Source organism: Athene noctua, chromosome 31, assembly GCF_965140245.1.
Source record: "Athene noctua chromosome 31, bAthNoc1.hap1.1, whole genome shotgun sequence".
Taxonomy (NCBI): Eukaryota; Metazoa; Chordata; class Aves; order Strigiformes; family Strigidae; genus Athene; species Athene noctua.
Window position 1 is genome coordinate 944,467 of NC_134067.1, and position 21,712 is coordinate 966,178.

The window sequence follows — 21,712 nt, forward strand, 5'->3', positions numbered from 1 at the left end:
TGACCCCGCGGGGGCCGCCGCTGCCGCCGGGGCCGGAGCGGGGCGCGGGGCGGCGACCGGCGGCTGGTGAGTCCGGGGGGGTTGGGCCCGGGGTGGGGGGGTGTCATTATCGTCCCGGGGGGGTGCGGGGGGGCAGCACCGGCCTTGGGGGGCCCCGGGGAGGGCCCGGTCTGGCCTGGGGAGGGGTGTGGGGGGAGCAGAGCCGGTCTGGGGGGGCAGTTTGGGGGGGGGCAGAACCCTCCGGGGGGGCAGCAGGAGCCCTGGGGGGACAGTGTGAGCCTGGGGAGGGGGAAATAACCCTTGGGGGTGTTTGGGGGGCAGCATCAGCCCCCCCAATTAGCGGGGAGGGCAATATTAGCCTGGGGAGGGGGCAATACCAGCTGGCGGGGGGGAGGGGAGCTTGGGGGGGCAATATTAGCTGGGGGGAGGGGGGCAATTATAGCCGGGGAGAGGGGGGGAGTGAAGGGGGGGCAGATGCGGGGGTGATGGGGGCTGGGGAGGGGTCAAGAGCAGCTTGGGGGGTGGGAACAGCACTGTCGGGGGGGGGGGGGGGCAGTTTGCCCTGGGGGGGGCTCGGAACCAGCCCGGGGGGGGGATATTGGGGGTGGGCGCTGATGGGGGGGGGGGGGGGGGGGGAGTTGTCACCCACGGGGGGTGTCACCAGGCCCCAGCGCTGCCCCCACCCTGTGCTGGCGCTGTGCTGGGCTCTGTGTGTGTGTCCCCCCCCCCAGTGGGGTGGCCTTGATGGCGGGGGGGGGGGTGGGGGGGTGGTGACATGTGCCAGCCTCGGTGACGTCCCCGCTCCGGTGCCCGCCGATGCCACCGTCACCTCCCCGGGGTGTCCTTGGGAAGGACGGTGGTGACATGGGGGGGACACACACACGCAGAGGGAGGCCCGGCGGTGGCACCGGCGCCCGGGGACCCTCGTCACCCAGCGGTGGCAGCCGGTGGCCTCGGCCTGGTGGCCGGGGCTGTCGCAATGGGAAGGTTCCTGCCACCGCTTCCTCTCCCCGCCGGGGAGGGGACACTAAAGTCCCCAAGGGGAGGGGGGACACTAAAGTGGCTTCTCGATGTCACTGACCACCTTGGGGACACCTCAGATCCCAACCCCACCCCCCCCCCCAACACGTGGCAAATCGGGGCTAAACCCCCCAGTGGAGTTTTACCCCCTGCGGGGTGTCACCCTGTTGTCACCAGTCCCTCAGTGGCCGTCGTGGGTCCCCGTGTCACAAACCTCTAATTATTTTTTTTTTTTTAACTATTTCCCCCCGTTTTTGCAGGTTTTTGCATGGGCAGAGCCCCGCCGCGGCCATGGGGCAAAGCGAGTCGGAGCCGCAGGAGGAGGCGGAGGTAGGAAATGTCACCGTGACTGGACGGGGGTGACAGTGTCCCCCCTCCGGGTGTGTCTCCACCCTGTAGGGGGGGGTCACCGGGGGGCTCAGCTGTCCCCTTGTCCCCGCAGGATGCGTCCCTGATGGCTGTGCTGCCCAAGCTCTTCGCCGAGGAGCAGCTCCCCACCGGCGCGGTGAGCACCCCGCGGGGGACACAAACATGTCCCCGTGTCCCCAAGGGCAGTGTCCCTATCTCCCACCCCCTGAGCGGACACAAATGTGTCACCGTGTCCCCAAGGGACAGTGTCCAGGTCCCCAATGCCATTGAGCACCCCTGGGGTACATAGATGTGTCCCCGTGTCCCTAATGGATAGCGTCCCCATCCCCAATGCAGTTGAGGACACCCTGAGGGGACACAAATATGTCCCCGTGTCCCTGGGGGACAGCATCTATGTCCCCAACGTGGTTGAGCACCCCCAAGAGACACAAACATGTCCTCGTGTCCCCACAGGGCAGTGTCCAGGTCCCCCTATGCTGGTGAGCACCTCATTTATGTCCCCATCCCTCGCTCCCTGAGGGGACACAAATGTGTCCCCAAGGGACAGTGTCCAGGTCCCCATTGTGGTTGAGCACCCCTGGGGGACACGAATGTGTCCCCATGTCCCTAAGGGACAGTGTTGCTATCCCCTACACCCTGAGGGGACACAAATATGTCCCCCCAGGGCAGCATCCAGGTCCCTCTTATGCTGTTGAGCACCCCGTGAGGGGACACAAATGTGTCCCCATGTCCCCAAGGGACAGTGTCCCCATCCCTCATGCAGTTGAGCACCCCTGGGGGACACAAATTTGTCCCCATGTCCCCAAGGGACAGTGTCCAGGGCTCCTGGTACGGTTGAGCACCCCTGAGGGGACATGAACTTGTCCCCACACCTCTGGGGACAAATCCCTGATGCTGCTCCTCCCATCCCTCTGTGTCACCAAGGTGACAGTTTCACCAGTGACCCCGCCCTGTGCTTGTCCCCATCCCCTGGGGGATATGGGGGGCTGCATGGGAACCCCCCCCCTCTCCCTCCACAGGTGCTGGGGGCGATGCTCGGCCTTGGTCTCTTCACCATCGTCATCGCCACCGCCATCGTGGTCCTGGTCCGCCGGTTGCGCCTTAAGAGTGAGTGACAGCACTGTGGTGGCCTTGGGGACAGGAGGTGACAGGGCTGCGCCCCGTTAACCCCTCCCCACTGCGCTCCCCAGAAATACCCGCGCAGGGGACACCGAAATACCGCTTCCGAAAACGGGACAAGATGCTCTTTTACGGCCGCAAGATCATGCGCAAGGTGACGCTCGGGGTGGCAGCTGGGGTGACATCGTGGTGGCGCCAGCGGGTGACACCCCGGCTCGGTGTCCCCTGCCCCAGGTGTCCCAGTCCACCTCGTCCCTGGTGGACACCACCATTTCCAGCGCCTCACGGCCCCGGATGAAGAAGAAACTCAAGATGCTCAACATCGCCAAAAAGTGAGGTGCCACCGGCGCCGGGAGAAGGGCCGGGGGGGGGTGGTGTGTGTGGGGGGGTGGTGGCCACGCCCCGATGTCACCTCCTTGTCCCCAAGGTTCCTGCGCATCCAGAAGGAGCTGCCCACGCTGCAGCTGAAGGAGCCTCCGCCCTCGGTGCTGGAAGCCGACTTGACCGAATTCGACGTGGCCAATTCCCATCTGCCCTCCGAGGTTCTCTACATGCTCAAAAATGTCCGGTGAGGCTCAGGATCGGGCCCCCTGGGGGGGGTGGGGGGTGTCAGGATGTGTCCCGGGGGTCAGGATCAGGCCCCAGGAGGGTCAGGATCTGTCCTGGGGGTCAGGATGTGTTCCAGGGCTCAGGATCAGGCCCTAGAGGGGTCAGGATCTGTCCCAGAGCTCAGGATCGGGCCCCCAGAGGGGGTCAGGGTGTGTCTCAGGGGTCAGGATCAGGCCCTAGAGGGGTCAGGATCTGTCCCAGGGCTCAGGATCGGGCCCTCAGGTGGGGTCAGGATGTGTCCCAGCGCTCAGGATCAAGCCCAGGGGGGTCAGAATCCATCCCCAGGGGTTTGGGATCAATCCCTTGGTGTCAGGATCAGACCCCAGGGAGATCGGGATCCTGCCGCAGGGGTCAGGATTTGGTGCCAGGGATCAGGATCAGGCCCCAGGGGGTCAAGATCTGATGCCAGGGGTCAGGATCCATCCCCAGAGGGTTCAGAATCTGGCCTAAGGGGTCAGGATCCATCCTTGAGGTGCTGGGGATCAGGATCCATCCCTGGGGGTCAGGATCTGGTGCCAGGGATCAGAATAAGGCCTCTGTGTGTCAGGATTAGGCCCCAGGGGGGGGTCAGGACCCGTCCCTGGGGGTCAGGACCCATCCTGGGGGTCAGGATCTGGTGCCAGGGGTCAGGATCAGGCCTCTGTGTGTCAGGATTAGGCCCCAGAGGGGTCAGGACCCATCCCTGGGGGTCAGGATCCAACCCTGGAGACCCTCGTAAGAGCAGGCTGGACCCCTCCGCTGAAGGATGCTCTTCCCTCCGCATCCCCCGTGGCAGCTGGCCAGGGCGCAGTCTCTGTGTCACCCGGTGTCCCCGTCCTTGTCCCCGCAGGGTGCTGGGTCACTTCGAGAAGCCGTTGTTCCTGGAGCTTTGCAAGCACATGGTTTTCCAGCAGTGCCAACAGGGCGACTACGTTTTCCGTCCCGGCCAACCCGACACCAGCATCTACGTGCTGCAGGACGGCAAGTTGGAGCTGTTCCTCACCGAACCGGTGCGGGGACGGGGACAACGAGGGGCACACGGGGAGGTGGCGGTGGGGTGGGGACACTGCGGAGGACGGGGACGGAAGGAGTTTGTGCTTCGCAGGACGGGAAGGAGACGGTAATGAAGGAGGTGTTCCCCGGGGACAGCGTGCACAGCCTGCTCAGCATCCTCGATGTCATCACGGTACCGACGCCGTGGCTGTCCCCAACGTGCTCTGTGACCGACTGTGGTTGTCCCCAAGCCCCCTAAGCCTGGTTGTGGCCATCTCCAAACCCCCTAGGCCTGGTCATGGCTGTCCCCAAGCCCCTCCAGCCCAAGCGTGGACGTCCCCAAACACCCCCCAGCCTAACTGTGGCTGTCCCCAAGCCCCGGCTGGCTGTCCCCAAGCTTTCCTAGCCTGACTGTAGATGTCCCCAAACCTTCCTAGCCCAACCATGGTCCCCAAACCTCTCCAGGCCAACCGTGGTCGTCCCTAAACACGCCCCAGCCTAACTGTGGCTGTCCCCAAGCCCCACTGGTTGTCCACAACCCCTCCCAGCCTGACCACAGATGTCCCCAAACCTTCCGAGCCCAACCATGGCCACCTCCCGGCCCCAACAGCTGTCCCCAAACCTCTCCAACCCAACTGTGGCCATCCCCAAACCCTTCCAGCCCAACCATGGCCATCCCCAAGCTGAACTGGCCAAAAGCGCAGTGCCACCAGTGGGCTTCGCCAGCCCCCAGCTGCTGCTGTCCCCCAGCCAAGGCCGGGATGGACCTCCCCGTCCTGGCAAGGCCACCAACGCCACGGCGTGTCACCTAGGGCCACCAGCGACCATACCGGACGGTCTGTGCCCGGGCGGCCGAGGACTCCACCGTCCTACGGTTGCCTGTTGAAGCCTTCTCGGCCGTCTTTGAGAAGTACCCCGAGAGCTTGGTGCGGGTGGTGCAGGTAAGGCTGGGTTGGGGGGACCACAGGGGGTCCCTAGGGGGTGACAGGGGATCACCGATGGCTTCTTGGTCCCTTCTAGATCATCATGGTGCGCCTGCAACGCGTCACCTTCTTGGCTTTGCACAACTACCTTGGCTTGACGAACGAGCTCTTCAGCCACGTGAGTTCCTGCCAAAAATGGGGGGCCCAGGGTGGATCCGGACACTGCCCCCCCACACCCCCAGCCCCACTGATGTCCCCCTTTGCAGGACATGCAACCCCTACGGCTCTTCCCCCAACCCAACCACGCCGCCCGCACCAGCCCGGTCCGCCACGGCAAGCGAGGGCTCGGTGGTGCCGATGAGGGCAGGGAACCGGGTAAGAGCTGAGAAGAGGGTGCTGGGAGCCCCCCCCCAACCCCGCAACGCCACCACCGCTGTGGTGGGGGGCTCAGGGTGGTCTCATCCTGCAGCTGACCCGCTGAAAGCCGGAGGCCTGGAGACCCCCGCACCGCCGCCGCCACCGTTGAGCCGCTGCATCTCCATGCCGGTGGATATCTCAGGTGGGTCGGGAGGTGGAGGAAAGATGGAGGGGGGGATCCCAGGGGCATGTAATTCCCCCTGGGGTTGTGCATCTCCACTCAAGCAGCCCCGTTTTGGATCCTGGTGACGACCCCATCCCCTCCCTCACTCATCACAGGCATCCAGAAGGGTCCCCGCTCCGACTTCGACATGGCCTACGAGCGCGGCCGCATCTCCGTGTCGCTGCAGGAGGACAGCACCGGCGCCTTGGCCGCCTTCTCCCGGGTGAGGCCAAATCCAGCACCGCCACGCCCACCCCAGTCCCCCCACCGACACCACCGGGGTGGCCGCGGGCGCGTGGTGGAGCCATCCCATCTCCTTGTAGTCCATCTCACATGAGCCCAAGGAGCGCAAGTCGGTGACGGTGGAGGAGCAACCTTCTGGTGTCTACCACTACAACTACTGCGAGGACGATTCGTCAACTGGGGACTGTCCCTTCGGGCCCTACCAGGGCCGCCAGACCAGCGCCATCTTTGAGGCTGCCAAGCGGGAGCTGGTCAAGCTCATGAAGGTGGAGGTGAGGGCAGAAATGGTGCCAGCACGGGGGTATCGTGGTCCTCTGTTGCGTTGTGGTGGGTTCTCGTTGCTTCGTGGTGGTCCCCCGGGGCTTTGTGGTGGTCCTTGTTGCTTCACCGTGGGTCCTCATTGCTCTGTGGTGGGTCCCTGTGGCCTTACGGTGGTCCCCATTGCCTCGTGGTGGTCCCTCATTGCTTCCTAGTAGTCCCTGTTGCTTCGTGGTGTGTCCCTGTGGTCTTCTGGTGGATCCCCATCACTTTGTTGTGGTCTCCATGGACTCAGGGTGGTCCCCCATCTCTTTGGGATGGTCCCTCCATCTCCTTGAGGTTGTCCCCCGTCTCCTTTTGGTGGTCTTCCATCACTTTGTGGTGGTCCCCATTGCCTCGGGGTTGTCCCTCATCGCTTTGTGGTGGGTTCTTGTCTCCTCATGGTGATCCCTGTCACTTTGTGGTGGTCTCTGTGGCCTCCTGGTGGTCCCCATCTCCTCACGGTGGTCTCCCATCACCTCACGTGATGCTGTTCTTCCCTCTAGGACCCTTCTCTCCTCAACAACCGTGTCTTGCTCCATCATGCCAAAGCCGGGACGGTCATTGCCCGTCAAGGGGACCAGGTGGGTCTGGGTTTTGGGAAGCTGGTTGGGGCATCGTCCTCCCCCTGCCCTATATTTCCATGGGGTCCTTCTTCCTACTCCTGTCCGATGGGCAGTGGGGGGCAGGAATGATCCCCAGCGCCATCTGGAAGGTGCAAAACACCCTGTGAAGAGGACCAGAAGAAACCCCAAGGGGCGCTGGTGGGACCCCTCGTGCCTGGGGGTCCCAGGCGGCCCCTAACGGTGATAGGGTGCCATTTTGGCAGGACGTGAGCCTCCACTTCGTGCTGTGGGGCTGCCTCCACGTGTACCAGAGGATGATTGACAAGGCAGAGGACGTCTGCCTCTTCTTGACGCAGCCCGGTGAGATGGTGGGACAGCTGGCCGTGCTCACCGGCGAGCCCCTCATCTTCACCATCAAGGCCAATCGCGACTGCACCTTCCTCAAGATCTCCAAGTCGGATTTCTACGAGTGAGTCCTGGCATCGGAGGTTTGGGGCAAAGGGTTGGTGCCAAAGGGGATTCCTGCGGTGAGCGCTGTGGTGGCATCTCTTGGGGCCACCACCGTGTCCCCCAACTGCTCTTGACCCATAGGATCATGCGGGAGCAGCCCAGCGTGGTGCTGAGCGTCGCCCACACCGTGGCCGCTCGCATGTCACCCTTCGTGCGTCAGATGGACTTTGCCATCGACTGGATGGCGGTGGAGGCCGGTCGGGCGCTCTACAGGTGGGTACCAACGGTTGGGTGCCCACCTCAACTTGGGGAGAAGCAGCTTGGCAGGGGGCTGACTCCCCGCCGGTGGTGTCCCCCAGGCAGGGTGACAAGTCGGACTGCACCTACATCGCGCTCAACGGGCGCCTCCGCTCCGTCATCCAGAAGGGCAGCGGCAAGAAGGAGCTCATCGGGGAGTACGGCCGTGGAGACCTCATTGGCGTGGTGAGAGCCACGGCAGCGGGGCCGGGGGGTGGACATCCTCTACGTCTGGCCTCTATGTCTTGGCTATGGGTCTTCTTCTCCAGGTGGAAGCCCTCACCCGGCAGCCCCGTGCCACCACAGTCCACGCGGTCCGGGACACGGAACTGGCCAAGCTGCCTGAGGGCACCTTGAACAACATCAAGCGCAGATATCCCCAGGTACCCCCAGATCTCCATCCTGGGGTCTGCACCCTCTTCCAATGGACACCCCGTGTTGTCCCTCATCAGCTGGTGGCTGTGACGCTCGTTAAAACCAGCTTAAATTAAGGAATTAAAGATGTCATTAGAGCTGTGGGGGGAGGAGGGATGGTGTGCTAAAGGGTTGTCGCTTTCTGAGCTCCCCAAGGGTGGGTGGTGGCACCCAAAAAGACGTGTGGGACACCAGTCTGGGGGGTTAATGAGTCTCCAGCTTGGGATGCTCTGCCAGGGCTGACGGCCATCCCTGTCCTCGTCCCTGCAGGTTGTCACCCGCCTCATCCACCTCCTGAGCCAGAAGATCTTGGGCAACCTTCAGCAGCTCCGTGGGCCCTTTGCAAGTAGGTCCCAAAGGGCTTGGGGACAAGAGGTTGCCCTCTCCAGGGCTGGTGGCCATCGCCAGAGAAGCGCGTGGAAGGTGGCCACCAGCCCGTGGTCTCTGTCCGTGCAGGCTCCAGCTTGGGCATGGCCTCCAGCTCGGAGCCCACCAACCCCACCAGCAACCTGTCGACGGTGGCGGTGCTGCCGGTGTGCGACGATGTGCCCACGGCTGCCTTCACGCTGGAGCTCAAGCACGCGCTCAACGCCATCGGTGAGTGCCGGCGTGGAGGTGACCGTGGTCCTGTGGCACCGCCAGTGACCTGGTGTGGTGGTGATTGCGGCCCCGTGGCGCAGTGGTGGCCATGGCATGGAGGTGGCTGTGGTCTTGTGGTGTGGTGGGCAACGTGGCACAGTGACCGTCACAGCCCCACGGCGTGGTGGTGACCACACCATGGTGGTAACCATGCCATGGTGGTGACCACGAGTCCCTTGGCATGGTGGCAACCACACCATGGTGGTGACCACAGCCCCATGCCATGGTGGTGACCATGCCATGGTGGTGACCACGAGTCCCTTGGCATGGTGGCAACCATGACGCGGTGATGACCACGCCATGGTGGTGACCATGCCATGGTGGTGACCACGAGTCCCTTGACATGGTGGCAGCCATGACATGGTGATGACCACGCCATGGTGGTGACCACAGCCCCATGCCATGGTGGTGACCACGAGTCCCTTGGCAGGGTGGCAACCACGACGCAGTGATGACCATGCCGTGGAGGTGACCACAAGTCCCTTGACATGGTGGTGACCACAGCCCCATGCCATGGTGGTGACCACGTCCCCATCTCTTCCAGGTCCCACACTGCTCCTCACCAGTGACATTATCCGTGCCCGTCTGGGCTCCTCGGCACTGGACAGGTAACTCCCACTGGGAGGAACATCTCCGGCGCCCCACTACCGTGCCGCTGGCTGACCCCTCCATCTTGGCAGCATCCAGGAGTACCGCCTGTCGGGGTGGCTGGCGCAGCAGGAGGACATCCACCGCATCGTCCTGTACCAAACCGACTGTACCCTGACGCCGTGGACCGTGCGCTGCATCCGTCAAGCCGACTGCATCCTCATCGTTGGGTTGGGCGACCAAGAGCCGGCGCTGGGAGAGGTGAGGTGGGGGGTAGGCGGTGGTGGGACAACACCGCGCTGGGTGGCTGATGGCTTCTACAGCTGGAGCAGATGCTGGAGAACACGGCGGTGCGTGCGCTGAAGCAGTTGGTCCTCCTACACCGGGAGGATGGTCCCAGCCCTTCCCGCACCGTTGAGTGGCTCAACATGCGCAGCTGGTGCTCGGGTCACCTCCACATCAAGTGTCCCCGGCGCGTCTTCTCCCGCCGTAGCCCCACCAAACTGGTACGTGTGGCCCCTCGGGTGGCCTTGGTGGTCCACCACCGTCTTCGTCACCCATCGTCCATCCCGTCCACAGCGGGAGATGTACGAGAAGGTGTTTGAGAAGAGCGCCGACCGGCACAGCGACTTCTCCCGCTTGGCGCGGGTCCTCACCGGCAACACCATCGCCCTGGTCCTGGGGGGCGGCGGAGCCAGGTGGGTGCCACGCTGTGGCAGGACGGGACCCGACAGGGTGGGAGGGGGTCCCCATCTTGTCCATCCTCCTCTTTATTTCCTCCGTCCAGGGGCTGCTCCCACATCGGGGTGATCAAGGCGATGGAGGAGTCGGGGATCCCCATCGACATGGTGGGTGGCACCTCCATCGGCGCCTTTATCGGGGCACTCTACGCCGAGGAGCGCAGTGCCGTCCGCACCAAGCAGCGGGCGCGCGAGTGGGCCAAGGTGGGTGCCATGGCACAGCCCGCCCCCCCCCCTCCCCCCTGGCCAAGGGAAACGCTGCCCCTCGCCGGCCCTTGTGGTTTGGGAGGGCCCCAGGGTGGTGCCTGTGGCCAACCCCTGCCCGAGGTGTTTCTAAAGCATCTCCTTCCCCTTTTCTTCTTCCTCTTCTTTTTCTTTCTCCTTTTCTTCTTCCTCTTCTTCTTTTCCTCCTTGTCTCCTCCTCTTCCTCCTTCTCTCTTCCTCCTCCTTTTTTGCCCTTCTTCGTTCTCCTTTTTCAACTTTTCTTCTGCTGTTGCTTCGTTCTCCTCTTCATTTTCTTTTTTTCTCATTTCTCCTCTTCCTCCTCCTCCTCTCCTTATTCATCCTCCTTTTCTGCTTATTACTCATCCTCCTTCTCTTTCTCCTCCCTCATCCTTCTCCTCCTCCCTCCTCCTCCTTCTCCTCCAGTGCATGAATTCGGTGTTTGAGACCGTCCTGGACCTCACCTACCCCATCACCTCCATGTTTTCGGGCTCAGCCTTCAACGCCAGCATCAACAAAGTTTTCCAGGACAAACAGATTGAGGTGCGTCACACGGAACCCCCCAGGGCTTCACCCACCCATGACAAGGGTTCCAGGCCAGCTCCCCACTCACCCACTTATGTCCCCATAGTGTCACCCACTCCCTCTTGTCCCCACAGGACCTGTGGCTGCCCTACTTCAACGTCACAACCGACATCACAGCCTCGGCCATGCGGGTGCACACGGACGGTAAGAGCTCCCCGGGGAGCCGGGGAAGCTCTCTGGTGCCGCCACATCCCCTATTGTGGGGACCTTCTTCACCAGCACCCCAAAATGGTGCCACCACCCTACGGGAGGAGCTTTGCCCCGTGCCAAGGGGATGACGCAACCTGGCACAGCAAAGAAAAGGGCTTGGAGGGCTCATGTGAGCCCAGGCAGTGGTGGCTTCCCAGAGCCACCTGATGCTGGGGACCCCCCCCAGGCTCAAGTCGCCGTGGGGGTCTCTGGCTGTGCCCCCAATCCTTGGTGGTGTTGGGGTGCAGAGTTGTGGTGCGGAGCCACACCCTGACACCTTAAGTGTGTGCACGTCCCCTCTAACATATCTGCTCACCACTAACCCCAGTAACCCACGTTCACGGCATGGGGACGCGGTGGCAGTGGTGGGGACGATGCCGTGGTGGTGGGGACGACGTGGTGGTGGTGGTGGGGACATCTTGGTGGTGGGAACCTTGCGGTGACGGGGACATTGCGGTGGCTGCCCCTCCTCCTTGCCTGGTGTCGGAGCTCACCTGGGACATTGAGCCGTCCACGGGGCGCACGCGGTGGCTCGTCAGCAGCCTGGCTCTCGCTCTGCCTGCTCCTCCGGCTTCTAACGCCAACTAATCCCCGCTCACCACCCCTAACCCGTCCAGCCTTGCCCATCCCGTCCTGGCCAAGGCACTTTCCCTTGGTCTTGCGGGCTGCAAACGTCCCAGCAGCGCAGTGCCGCCATCCTCGGTCACCTACGGCCGGGTGCTCGGGCGTGTCCCGTCCCCGCCCGCCCCGTGACCGTGACCGTGTCCTCTCCCTTTGGCAGGCAGCCTCTGGCGTTACGTCCGAGCCAGTGCGTCTTATACCCCCTACCTGCCTCCGCTCTGTGACCCCAAGGACAGCCACTGGCTCGTGGACGGCTGCTATGTTAACAATGTCCCAGGTCAGCATCTCGCTCGCCGGGGCCACCGGCCCCCCTGAAAAAAAAAACCCAACCCACCCCCCTTCCACGTCCCCCAAAACCACATCCCATCCCAAGTTGAGCCACTTGGGCTTTGCAAATGGCCGGTTAGGACATGCGACGGGTTCCTCTGCCACCCATGGGTGCCCGTTGGGCAGCCGTGGGGTGCAGACGTTCCCGGGCACGGGCAGGGGTGACGGGCAGCCCCCCCGGGGGTAGGGGGGTCGCAGGCGGGCCGTGCTCATTGCGTTTGTTCCCGCCGGCGCAGGCTCGCTCTGGCGGTACGTGCGAGCCAGCATGACCCTTTCTGGGTACCTACCGCCACTCTGCGACCCCAAGGACGGCAACTTACTGATGGACGGTGGTTACATCAACAACCTGCCAGGCAAGTAGCAGCTCAACGCCATCACCGCCACCGCCCAACCAGGGTGGCAGCCAATGCGGCGCCAGGTCTGGCCCCCGGGGCGGTGGTGGGCGGTTGGGTGGGGGCTGCATGGCCACCACGAGATGGGTTCTCAATGGCCGGAGACGTTGAGGTTGGATTTGGGACATCTTGCTTGGTTTTGCATCTTCTTGGTGTCTTTGTTGGGCGTCGTCTCGAGGCGTCTTCATCCTCTTTCACGTACAAAAAATGTCCGTCCATCTCGCATCATCTCTTGGTGCCCTCTTCTTCCCAGAGCATCTTCACATTTCTTCACATATAAGATTCATCCCTTCATCTCGCATCATCTCTTGGTGTCCTCGGTGTTGGGCATCCTCTCAGGGCATCTTCATCCTCCTTCACAGGCCAGAAAGGTCACAGTCTTGCATTGTCTTTTGGTGTTGTTGGCACCAGGTGGTTTCCCAGATCATTTTCATCCTTCTTTAAGTGCAAAAAATGCCCATCCTTGTATCACCCTTGGGTGTCCTTGGCATTGGGTGCCCTCCTAGAGCATCCTCATGCTCCTTAAATGCCAACCACCTCCTTCCATCTGGATCATCCTCGCCTGGCGTCCTTGGCACTGGGTGTTCTCCCAGGGCATCTTCGTCCTCCTGCAGGTACAAGCCACCTCCCTCCATCCTGCACCATCTCAGCATTGGGTGTCCTCCTGGGACATCACGCTTCCTCATGCACAAGCCACCTTCGTCCATCTTGAATTGGCCTCTTGATGTTCTCAGCTCCAGGTGCCCTCTTTGGGCCTCTCCATCCCCCTTCCCCTGCAAGACACCTCCATCTGAGGCACCGGGTGCCCTCCCTGCTCCTTCACGGCACCTCCCTCCACCTCAAACCATCTCTTGGTGTCCTTGATGCTGGGTACCCCACCCAAACATCTCCATACTCTTTCATGTGCAAGTCTCCTCCCTCCATTCTGTCACCTCCTGGTGTCCTTGGCACCGGGTGCTCTCCCAGGACATCCTCATCCTCCTCCACATGCAAGCGACCTTCCTCCATCCTGCACCATGTTTTGGTGTCTTTGGCACTGAGCGGCCTCCTGCGGCATCTTTGCGCTCCTTCATTTTGAAACCACCTTCCTCCATCCTGCATCATCATCTCCTGATGTCATCAGCACTGGGTGCCCCCTTGCAGCATCTTCATCTCCCTTCACATCCATCCACCTCCCTCCATCTTGCATCGTCTTTTGGAGTCCTCAGCACCAGGTGCCCTCCCAGAGCATCTCCATCCTCTTCCATGTGCAAGCTGTCTCCATCCACCTCACATCGTCTCCTGGTGTCCTGCCACCGGATGTCCTCCTGGGACATCTCCACGCTCCTTCACATCCCACCGCAGATGCTGCAACTTGCCTGTGCCCTCCCGTTGCCCCAGCACATGCACCAGGTTGCATCACTGCTCTGCTCCCCACCGGCCACCATCCTGCTGCTGGGCTCCTGCCCCCAGCTCTGGCACCCATGGGACACTGCTTGTCCCACCATGAGCCCCAGCATGGCTTCGCCATCCAGCCGGGGCTTGGGGACAATCTCTCCCCCCCATTTCCCTGCTCTGCTCGTGCCACCACTTCTCGCCGCGGGTTCAAACCAGGGCGAACCGCGACGTTTCCAACCCAGCTTCTTCCTTCCCCGCCGCGCAGCCGACATCGCCCGCAACATGGGTGCCAAGACGGTGATCGCCATCGACGTGGGCAGCCAGGACGAGACAGACCTGTGCAACTATGGGGACAGCCTGTCTGGCTGGTGGCTTCTCTGGAAACGGCTCAACCCCTGGGCTGAAAAAGTCAAGGTGAGGACCGGTGGGACGTGGGGAAGCTGGTGAGATGATGCAGGCAGGGTGCTGAGCACATCATCCGCGCAGGTGCCCGACATGGCGGAGATCCAGTCCCGCCTGGCCTACGTGTCGTGCGTGCGGCAGCTGGAGGTGGTGAAGTCCAGCTCGTACTGCGAGTACATCCGCCCGCCCATCGACCGCTTCAAGACCATGGATTTCGGCAAGTTCGACGAGATCTACGTGAGTTGGGGGACGAGAAGCCTGGTGGGGTGGCCTGGACCATCTTTTAGAGTGCCTCAGGCCAGCAGTGAGATGCCCCAAGCCGCCCTGGGTTGAGGTTCTCCAGCCATCAGTTGAGGTGCCCTGGCTATTGGTTCAGAGTCCAGGCCATTAATGGGGTCTTCTGGCCATCAGGTGGTCAAGCAGCAGTTGATTGGGTGTCCCAGCCACCATTTGGGGGTGCTCTAGTCTATTAGTTGGGGTGTTCTGGCTATTGGTGGGGTGCCCCAGCCATCAGTTGGGTGCTCAAGCGTTCATTCAGATGCCCCAGCCATTAACTGCACCATCATTTGGGGGTGCCCAAGCCATCATTTGGGGCGCCTGGGCCACCAATTTCTATGTCCTGACCATTATTTGGGGTGCCTGGGCCATCATTGCAGGTACCCAGGTCATCATTTGGGGCTCCCTGACTATTGGTTGGGTTGCCCAAACCATTGGCTGGGTGCCCCCGCCATCAATGCGGTACCCTTGGCCATCAGTTGGGATGTCCTACCCATCAGTTGGGTGCCTGGGCTGTCATTTGGGGTGCCCCAGGCCATTTTTGGGGGGGGAGACCAGGCCACCAATGGGCTGTGGTCCTGCAGGACGTGGGGTACCAGCATGGCAAGGTGGTTTTTGACGGCTGGAGCCGGGGCGACATCATTGAGAAGATGGTGAAGGACCGGCGCTCGGCCGACTTCTACGAGAGCAAACGCATGGACGTGAGCAGGGGGTGGCACTGGGGCCCATGGGGGGTGGTGGCTGCTTGGGGACCTGCCCTGGGGCTTCCTGGGACATCCTGGGACAGGCCACCCTGGCCCTGGCCACCTGATTTTAAGAGTTTTGTTACCCCGGCCCTGGAGCCGTCTTCAGGGGGCAGTGCCCTGCCTTGTCCCATGTCCCCGCTGTCCCTGTCGTGTCCTTCCAGCCCTCCTGGTGCAGCTTGTCCCCCTTGGTGTCCTGTCCCTCACTGGCATCTTCCTGTCCCCTTGGTCCATCCTCCTGGCCCTGCCACCCTGGTCCATCTCCTGTCCCTCCCCAGCATCTTGCGGTCCCCTGGGTCCACCCCTGTCCCCACTTTCCATCACGTTTCTCTTCCCGGCATCCTCCTGTCCCCTCCTTGCTCCATCCTCTTGTCCCCTTGGTCCATCCTCCTGTCCCCTCCTTGGCCCATCTCCTATCGCCCTGGTCCAACTCCTGTCCCTTCCCAGCATCCTTGCCCCCTCCTTGGTCCACCTTCTGTCTCCTCCACCATGGTCCATCTCCTGTCCCTTCCTTGGCCCATCAGATCCCCTTGGCCCATCTCCCATCCCTCTCCCCATCATCCTTTTCTCCCCTTTCTCCACATCCCGTCCCTTCCTTCCTCCGTCCTGTCCCCATGCTCCATCTCCCGTCCCCTTTTGTCCCTCTCGCCACATCCATGCTGCCCTTCCACCCCCTCACCCACCTCACATCGCTCCTCCTGCTCCCCTCATCCTCACCCCTCTTGCCCATGGCGGGGGGTGCTGCTGGGGGTCCCCCCCCGCAATTTTCCTCCCGTAGGTGCTCACGTGTCCCAGCGCCGGTTTCACCGACCTGGCAGAGATCGTGTCCCGCATCGAGCCCGCCAAGACCTACTTGTCCGATGGATACGCGGACGGTGAGCTGGGAGGGGGGAGGTTAGTTTTGGGGACCGGATCCAGATCTGGGGACTCACCCTGCACCCCACTCTTGCCCCCTTCCCAGAGGAGTCTGACTACCTCACCGAGTACGAGGATGAGGGGCCGGAGCCAGCGCGGGGCGAGGAGGATGTGTTTGCCCACCCCGAGTGGGCCAGCACTGGCACCTTGGAGGCTGTGAGTGCCCCCGACCGTGGAGAATCTCCAAAATGGGGTGCCCCCTCAGTTTGGGGGGTTCCCAAGGGTGCCCTGATCCTGTGCATGGGGCTGTGTGGCCATGGAGATCCTCTGAAATGGGGTGCCCCTGGGTTTGGGGGCTCTCAAGGGTGGCCTAGTCGTAGCCATGGAGACTCTCCAGAATTGGGTGCCCCTGAGTTTGGGGGAGCCCAAGGGTGCCCTGATCCTGTCCATGGGGGTGTATGACCGTGAAGACCCTCCAAATTGGGGTGCCCCCAGGTTTGGGTGCTTCCAAGGGTGTCCTGGTCCCGTGTGTAGGGGCATGTGGCCAAGGAGAGCCTCCAAAATGGGGTGTCCCCGGGGTTGGGCACTCCCAAGGGTGCCCCTGCCCTCATGTGTGGGACGTCCCTGGGGTCAGTCCTGCCCCTCATTGAAGACACCCTCCAAAATGGGGTGTCCCCTCAGTTTGGGGACTTCAAGGGTACCCTGACCCTGTGCATGGGGGCATGTGGCTGTGGAAACCCTCCAAAGTGGGGTGCTCCTGAGTTTTGGGGCTCCCAAGGGTGCATTGACCCCGTGTATGAGAGTGTGTGGCCATGGAGACCCTCTGAAAGGGGGTGCCCTGGGTTTGGGGGAGCCCAAGGGTGCCCCGATCCTGTCCATGGGGGTGTGTGGTCATGGAGGTCCTCCAGATTGGGGTGTCCCCAGGTTTGGGGGCTCCCAAGGGTGTCCTGATCCCATGTGTGTGGTGTCCCTGGGGCCAATCTTACTCCTGGCCATGGAGAACCCCCAAAATGAGGTGCCCCCTTGGTTTGGGGACTTCAGAGGGTGCCCTGACCTCATGCGTGGGGGCATGTGGTCACAGAGACTCCCCCAAAATGGGCTCAGGGACAGCCTGCCCCCCCCAGGTGCTGCCCTGTGTCCCCAACATGTCCCCTCTGTCCCCAGGAGGAGGAGAAGACCCCACGGCACCGCCCCAGCCCGGCCCGCGACCCCTCCACACCACACACCTGACCCCGAACCCACGGAGCCCGAGCGCCGGCACTACCTCTGCCCCCCCAGGGCTGTCCCCCCGCTGCCCCCACCCCGCGGCACTGTCCCCTTCCTCCCAGCTTGTTCCATCGCTGTCCCCAAGCTGGGGTGACGCAGGGAGGGGGGGGCTCCAGGGACCCCCATTTTTTCCCCCCCTTCCTGCACTGTTGCACTGGCCCAAATCCCCCCTCCAAGGCCCGGCCGTACCCCGCTGGGGAGGAGGGGAAGTGACTGCTGTATATTTTTTTTTTTTTTTAATTATTATTGTTATTTAAACCAACCCCAGCTGTAGAATTTCTTTAAAAATTATTATTAATATTATTAATCTTATTTAAAATTAACCGGGCAGTGCTTATCTTGTGGCGATAAAGGCTTCAAATCTGAGGCCGGGCACAGGGCACAGTGGCTTCGGCGCCAACTTGGGCGCCGCTCACACCGTAGGGTGGCACCCACGGGTGCTACTGGGGAGCGTGAACCCGCTGGTGCAGGAGGAGGTTGGAGCTACGGCTGTAGCGGCGCCCGCAGTGGGCGCAGGGGAAGGGCCGCTTGCCGGCGTGCGCCCGCCGGTGCCGTAAGAGCGCCGAGCGATGCCGGAAACCGCGGTGACACTGGGGACAGCGATGGAGCCGCTCGCCCGTGTGCCGCCGGCCGTGTTCTACCAGGCTGGCTCGCTGGGCAAAACGCTGCCCGCACTGCCCGCAGGCAAAGGGCCGCTGCCCGCCGTGCGCCCGCCCGTGTGCCGCCAGCGCTGCCCGTCGCCCAAAGCGCTGCCCGCACTGCCCGCAGGCAAAGGGCCGCTGCCCGCCGTGGGTGCCAACGTGCGCCCGGAGATGCGCCCGTTGGGCGAAACGCCGCCCGCACTGCCCACAGGCGTGGGGCCGGGTGCCGGCGTGGCCGCGGCGGTGCCGTAAGAGGTTGGCGCGGTCGGCGAAAGCCCGTGGGCAGTCGGGGCAAGCGTGGGGCCGTTGGCCGGCGTGGGCGCTGCGGCGGTGCTGGGCCAGGTAAGCGCTTTGGGTGTAGGCGCGGGGACAATCGGGGCAGCGGTGCGGGCGTTCGCCGGTGTGCACCAAACGGTGCCGCAGCAGCGTGGCGCTGAGGGCGAAGGCTTTGCCGCACTCGCCGCAGGGGAAGGGGCGCTCGCCCGTGTGCGCCAAGCGGTGCCGGGCCAGGTGAGCCCGTTGGCGGAAGCGGCGCCCGCAGTCGCCGCAGGCGTGAGGCCGCTCGCCGGTGTGGGTCTGAGCGTGCCGGGCCAGCGTGGAGCGGAGGGCGAAGGCTTTGCCGCACTGCGGGCAGCGGTGCGGGCGCCCCGCGCCGTGGGCACCCTGGTGATGTTGGGCGAGGTGGGCGCTCTGCCGGAAACGCTGCCCGCACTCGCCGCAGGCGAAGGGCCGCTCGCCCGTGTGCGCTCGCTGGTGCACCAGCAGCCCGGTGCTGGCGGCGAAGGTTTTGCCGCACTCGGCGCAGGCAAAGGGCCGCTCGCCCGTGTGCCCTCGCCGGTGCGTTGCCAGCGCCGCCCGGTCGCAGAAGCCGCGGCCACATTCGGCGCAGGAAAAAGGGCGCTCGGCTCCGTGCAGCGCCTGGTGCCGCGTCAACGTGGCGCTCGCCCCAAACCGCTTCCCGCACGCCCCGCACCGAAAGGGACGGGCACCCGCTGCCGCGGCCTCACCGTCGTGCCGGCTCGGTTTGGCGACATCCTCCTCGTGTTGGTGCTGCGGGGTCAGTTCAGTGCCGCCGGTATCCAACGTGTCTTGGCGTCGGGCCCCCGAACTGGTGCTGCTGGTGGTTGCCTCGTCCTGGCACCCCGCAATCGGTTTGGAGCTGCTGGCATCAGCCTGGTCCCGGTGTTGCGTCCCCGAATCGGCGCTGCCGGTGTCTGCCCGGTTCTGGCACGCCCGCACCGGTTTGGTACTGTCGGCACACTCTTCATCCTGGCCTCGTGGCCCCGAATCATCCCTCGCCCAACACCGCGGCGTGGTTTTGGCACTGCCGGTGCCTGCCCCGTGCTGGCTCCCTGGTGGCAATTTGGCACCGGTGGCATCTGCCAGGGGTTGGCACGGTGGCCTCAAATCGGCACTGCCGGTGTCCTCGCCGTCTCTACTCGCTGGCGTCGATTCGGCGTTGCCGGCATCTGCCCCAGCCTGGCATCGTGGCCCCAACTCGGTGCTGCCGGTGGCCATCCCGGCACCCTGGCGCGGTTTCGGTGCTGCCGGTGCCCTCCCGGGTCCCGTCTGCGGTGCGAGGAGAGAAGGGGTGAGCAGGCAGCACCCAACGGTGTCACCCCAGGGTGGTGGTGGACCGCCCCCCCCATCCTGGTACCGGGAACACCCCAGGACACCGGTGATGGGGACAGATCCCCGGTACCGGCCTGGTACACGCATCCCCTGCCGGTAACCGGGCCCTGCACCCCCGTACAGCCCCCTCCTCCCCGGTGTACCCCCCTCACTGGTTTCACCCCAGTACCAGCTTCCCAGGACCAGTATCCCCCAGTCCCTGCTCCCTGGTACTGATCCCCGCTCCCGGTCCCCGGTACTTGCTCCCCAGTCCCGCACGCCCCGACCCTGGCGCACCCCCCGGTCCCAGCCCGCCCCATTCCCGGTATCCCCGGTCCCAGCCCCCTCCCCGTACCGACCCCCAGTCCCAGTATCCCCCAGTTCCTGCTCCCCGGAACCGGCTGCCCTCGTACCGACCCCCCAGGACTTGCTCCCCGGTCCAGCCCCTCCTCGATCTCGGTACCGGCTTCCCCCCGTTCCCGGTACCCCCCGCTCCCAGCCCCTCCCCGTACCGACCCCCCGTTGCCAGCATCCTCCGGTCCCGGCGACCCCCGTACCGACCCCCGGTCCCAGCCCCCCCCGTTCCCGGTATCCCCCGTTCCCAGCTCCCCCGCCCCGTACCGACCGCCGGTCCCGGTCCCGGCTGGGGCTGCGCTCGGTCCCGCCCCTCGGCGGCTCCGCTCCGGTTGTGACGGCGTCACCTGGCGGCCGCGGGTCGCGCTGCACCGCGGGGACCCCCGGGACACGCCGGGGGGCGGGGACACGCGTGGGGACCCCGGCGGGGACAGGGAGGACGTGGGGGGGGGGGCTCCTGCTAGGACCGGGACTGGTGGGGTGTACCCGTGGGGACACACGGCGCCGCCACGGCACAACCGTCACCGCCACGGCACAACCGTCACCACCACGGGACACCCAACGCAGCCACGGCACAACCGTCACCACCACGGGACACCTAACACAGCCACGGCACAACCGTCACCATGACGGGACAGCCGTCACCACCACGGGACACCTAACACAGCCACGGCACAACCGTCACCATGACAGGACAGCCGGCACCACCACGGGACACCCAACGCAGCCACGGCACAACTGTCACCGTGACGGGACAGCCGGCACCACCACGGGACACCCAACGCAGCCACGGCACAACCGTCACCGTGACGGGACAGCCAGCACCACGATGGGACACCCAACGCAGCCACGGCACAACCGTCACCGTGATGGGACAGCCGGCACCACGATGGGACACCCAACGCAGCCACGGCACAACCGTCACCGTGACGGGACAGCCAGCACCACGATGGGACACCCAACGCAGCCACGGCACAACCGTCACCGTGATGGGACAGCCGGCACCACGATGGGACACCCAACGCAGCCACGGCACAACCGTCACCGTGACGGGACAGCCGGCACCACCACGGGACATCCAGCATGGCCACAGGACAGTCAGCACCACCACGGGACAGGCGGCACAGCCCCAGCACATCTGTGGCACACCTGGCACCACAATGGGACAGCCAGCATCATCGTGGCACTCTCCGCACCACCATGGGCCACCTACCACCACCATGGGACACCGTCACCAAAGTGGGACAAGTGGCATCACCATGGGCCACATGGTACCACGATGGGACATCTGGCACCACCATGGGCCACTGGCACCCACCATGCCACAACTGGCACCATCATGGGCCATGTGGTACCACCATGGGCCACCAGCACCACGATGGGACATCTGGCACCACCGTGGGACACCAGTACCACCATGGGCCACCAGCACCACGATGGGACATCTGGCACCACCGTGGGACACCAGTACCACCATGGGCCACCAGCACCACGATGGGACATCTGGCACCACCGTGGGACACCAGCACCACCATGGGCCACCAGCACCACGATGGGACATTTGGCACCACCGTGGGCCACCTAACGCCACCCCAGCCACCCCCGCAGCCCTGCACCCACCCCGTGGCACTGGGCGCCCGCTCCCGCCGGGTGCGATATGCCGGGTGCCGGCGGGTGGCCGGGGAGCTGTGGCGGGGGCTGGTGGGTGCTGATAGCACCCGGCTCTTCCTGCGTGGCCAGAGCTGGCGTGGGGTCAGGCACCCGCCTCGGGGGGAGGGTCACCCAGCTCTCCTGTGGGGGTGGAGGCACCCTGGTGTGGGCACACGCCGGGAGTGTGCCGGGCATGGGGACACCCTGATGACGGGGACACCACGGGTGCTGCCATGGGGACATGTTGGACATCGATGTCTGCTGAGCGTGGGCCTGGGGGGGGACACCCTGGGCATGGGGACACCCCGGCACGGGGACACCCCAGCATGGGGACACCCTGGGCATCGGGATGCTCTGGGCATGGAGACACCCCAA

The 21,712-nt window shown here is 64.2% G+C and overlaps 2 protein-coding genes across 6 annotated transcripts; one reads left to right on the forward strand and one right to left on the reverse strand.

The window, feature by feature from the left end:
• The first annotated feature begins 3 nt into the window (after positions 1 to 3).
• PNPLA6 (patatin like domain 6, lysophospholipase) lies at positions 4 to 17,343 on the forward strand. 5 transcript variants are annotated; one of them, XM_074929977.1, is made up of 37 exons: positions 4 to 66; positions 1,281 to 1,350; positions 1,463 to 1,525; positions 2,409 to 2,496; positions 2,580 to 2,662; positions 2,743 to 2,840; positions 2,936 to 3,076; positions 3,947 to 4,106; positions 4,202 to 4,282; positions 4,902 to 5,030; positions 5,110 to 5,190; positions 5,279 to 5,387; positions 5,464 to 5,571; positions 5,709 to 5,815; positions 5,916 to 6,107; positions 6,639 to 6,716; positions 6,962 to 7,167; positions 7,290 to 7,421; positions 7,508 to 7,631; positions 7,715 to 7,828; positions 8,130 to 8,205; positions 8,316 to 8,456; positions 9,043 to 9,106; positions 9,179 to 9,347; positions 9,410 to 9,592; positions 9,666 to 9,784; positions 9,874 to 10,030; positions 10,475 to 10,591; positions 10,708 to 10,777; positions 11,604 to 11,720; positions 12,007 to 12,123; positions 13,805 to 13,953; positions 14,026 to 14,178; positions 14,802 to 14,918; positions 15,739 to 15,835; positions 15,922 to 16,031; positions 16,980 to 17,343. In XM_074929977.1, the coding sequence occupies exons 2-37, from the start codon at positions 1,312 to 1,314 to the stop codon at positions 17,043 to 17,045; spliced, it is 4,155 nt and encodes a 1,384-aa protein (XP_074786078.1). In that variant the 5' UTR covers positions 4 to 66; positions 1,281 to 1,311; the 3' UTR covers positions 17,046 to 17,343. The 5 variants fall into 5 exon arrangements, with proteins under 5 accessions (XP_074786078.1, XP_074786079.1, XP_074786080.1 ...); XM_074929978.1 differs by having other exon boundaries at positions 5,482 to 5,571; XM_074929979.1 differs by lacking the exon at positions 11,604 to 11,720 and having other exon boundaries at positions 8,130 to 8,282; positions 8,348 to 8,456; positions 9,410 to 9,598; positions 9,672 to 9,784.
• Positions 17,344 to 17,397: 54 nt separating this feature from the next.
• On the reverse strand, positions 17,398 to 20,054 carry LOC141972175 (uncharacterized). The gene is made up of 2 exons (XM_074930010.1): positions 19,955 to 20,054; positions 17,398 to 19,291 (listed from the first exon to the last, which is right to left on the reverse strand). Exon 2 carries the CDS (start codon positions 19,238 to 19,240, stop codon positions 17,522 to 17,524), a length of 1,719 nt encoding a protein of 572 aa, XP_074786111.1. The 5' UTR covers positions 19,241 to 19,291; positions 19,955 to 20,054; the 3' UTR covers positions 17,398 to 17,521.
• Positions 20,055 to 21,712: the final 1,658 nt, after the last annotated feature.

Excerpts from the sequence above, each read along its gene's own strand:
- PNPLA6 (XM_074929977.1), top strand. The coding sequence starts at position 1,312 with ATGGGGCAAAGCGAGTCGGAGCCGCAGGAGGAGGCGGAG. Across the intron at positions 6,717-6,961 it reads TTGCCCGTCAAGGGGACCAG|GACGTGAGCCTCCACTTCGT; the intron begins GTGGGTCTGGGT and ends CCATTTTGGCAG. Across the intron at positions 10,031-10,474 it reads GGGCGCGCGAGTGGGCCAAG|TGCATGAATTCGGTGTTTGA; the intron begins GTGGGTGCCATG and ends CTTCTCCTCCAG.
- LOC141972175 (XM_074930010.1), bottom strand. The coding sequence starts at position 19,240 with ATGGCCACCGGCAGCACCGAGTTGGGGCCACGATGCCAGGCTGGGGCA.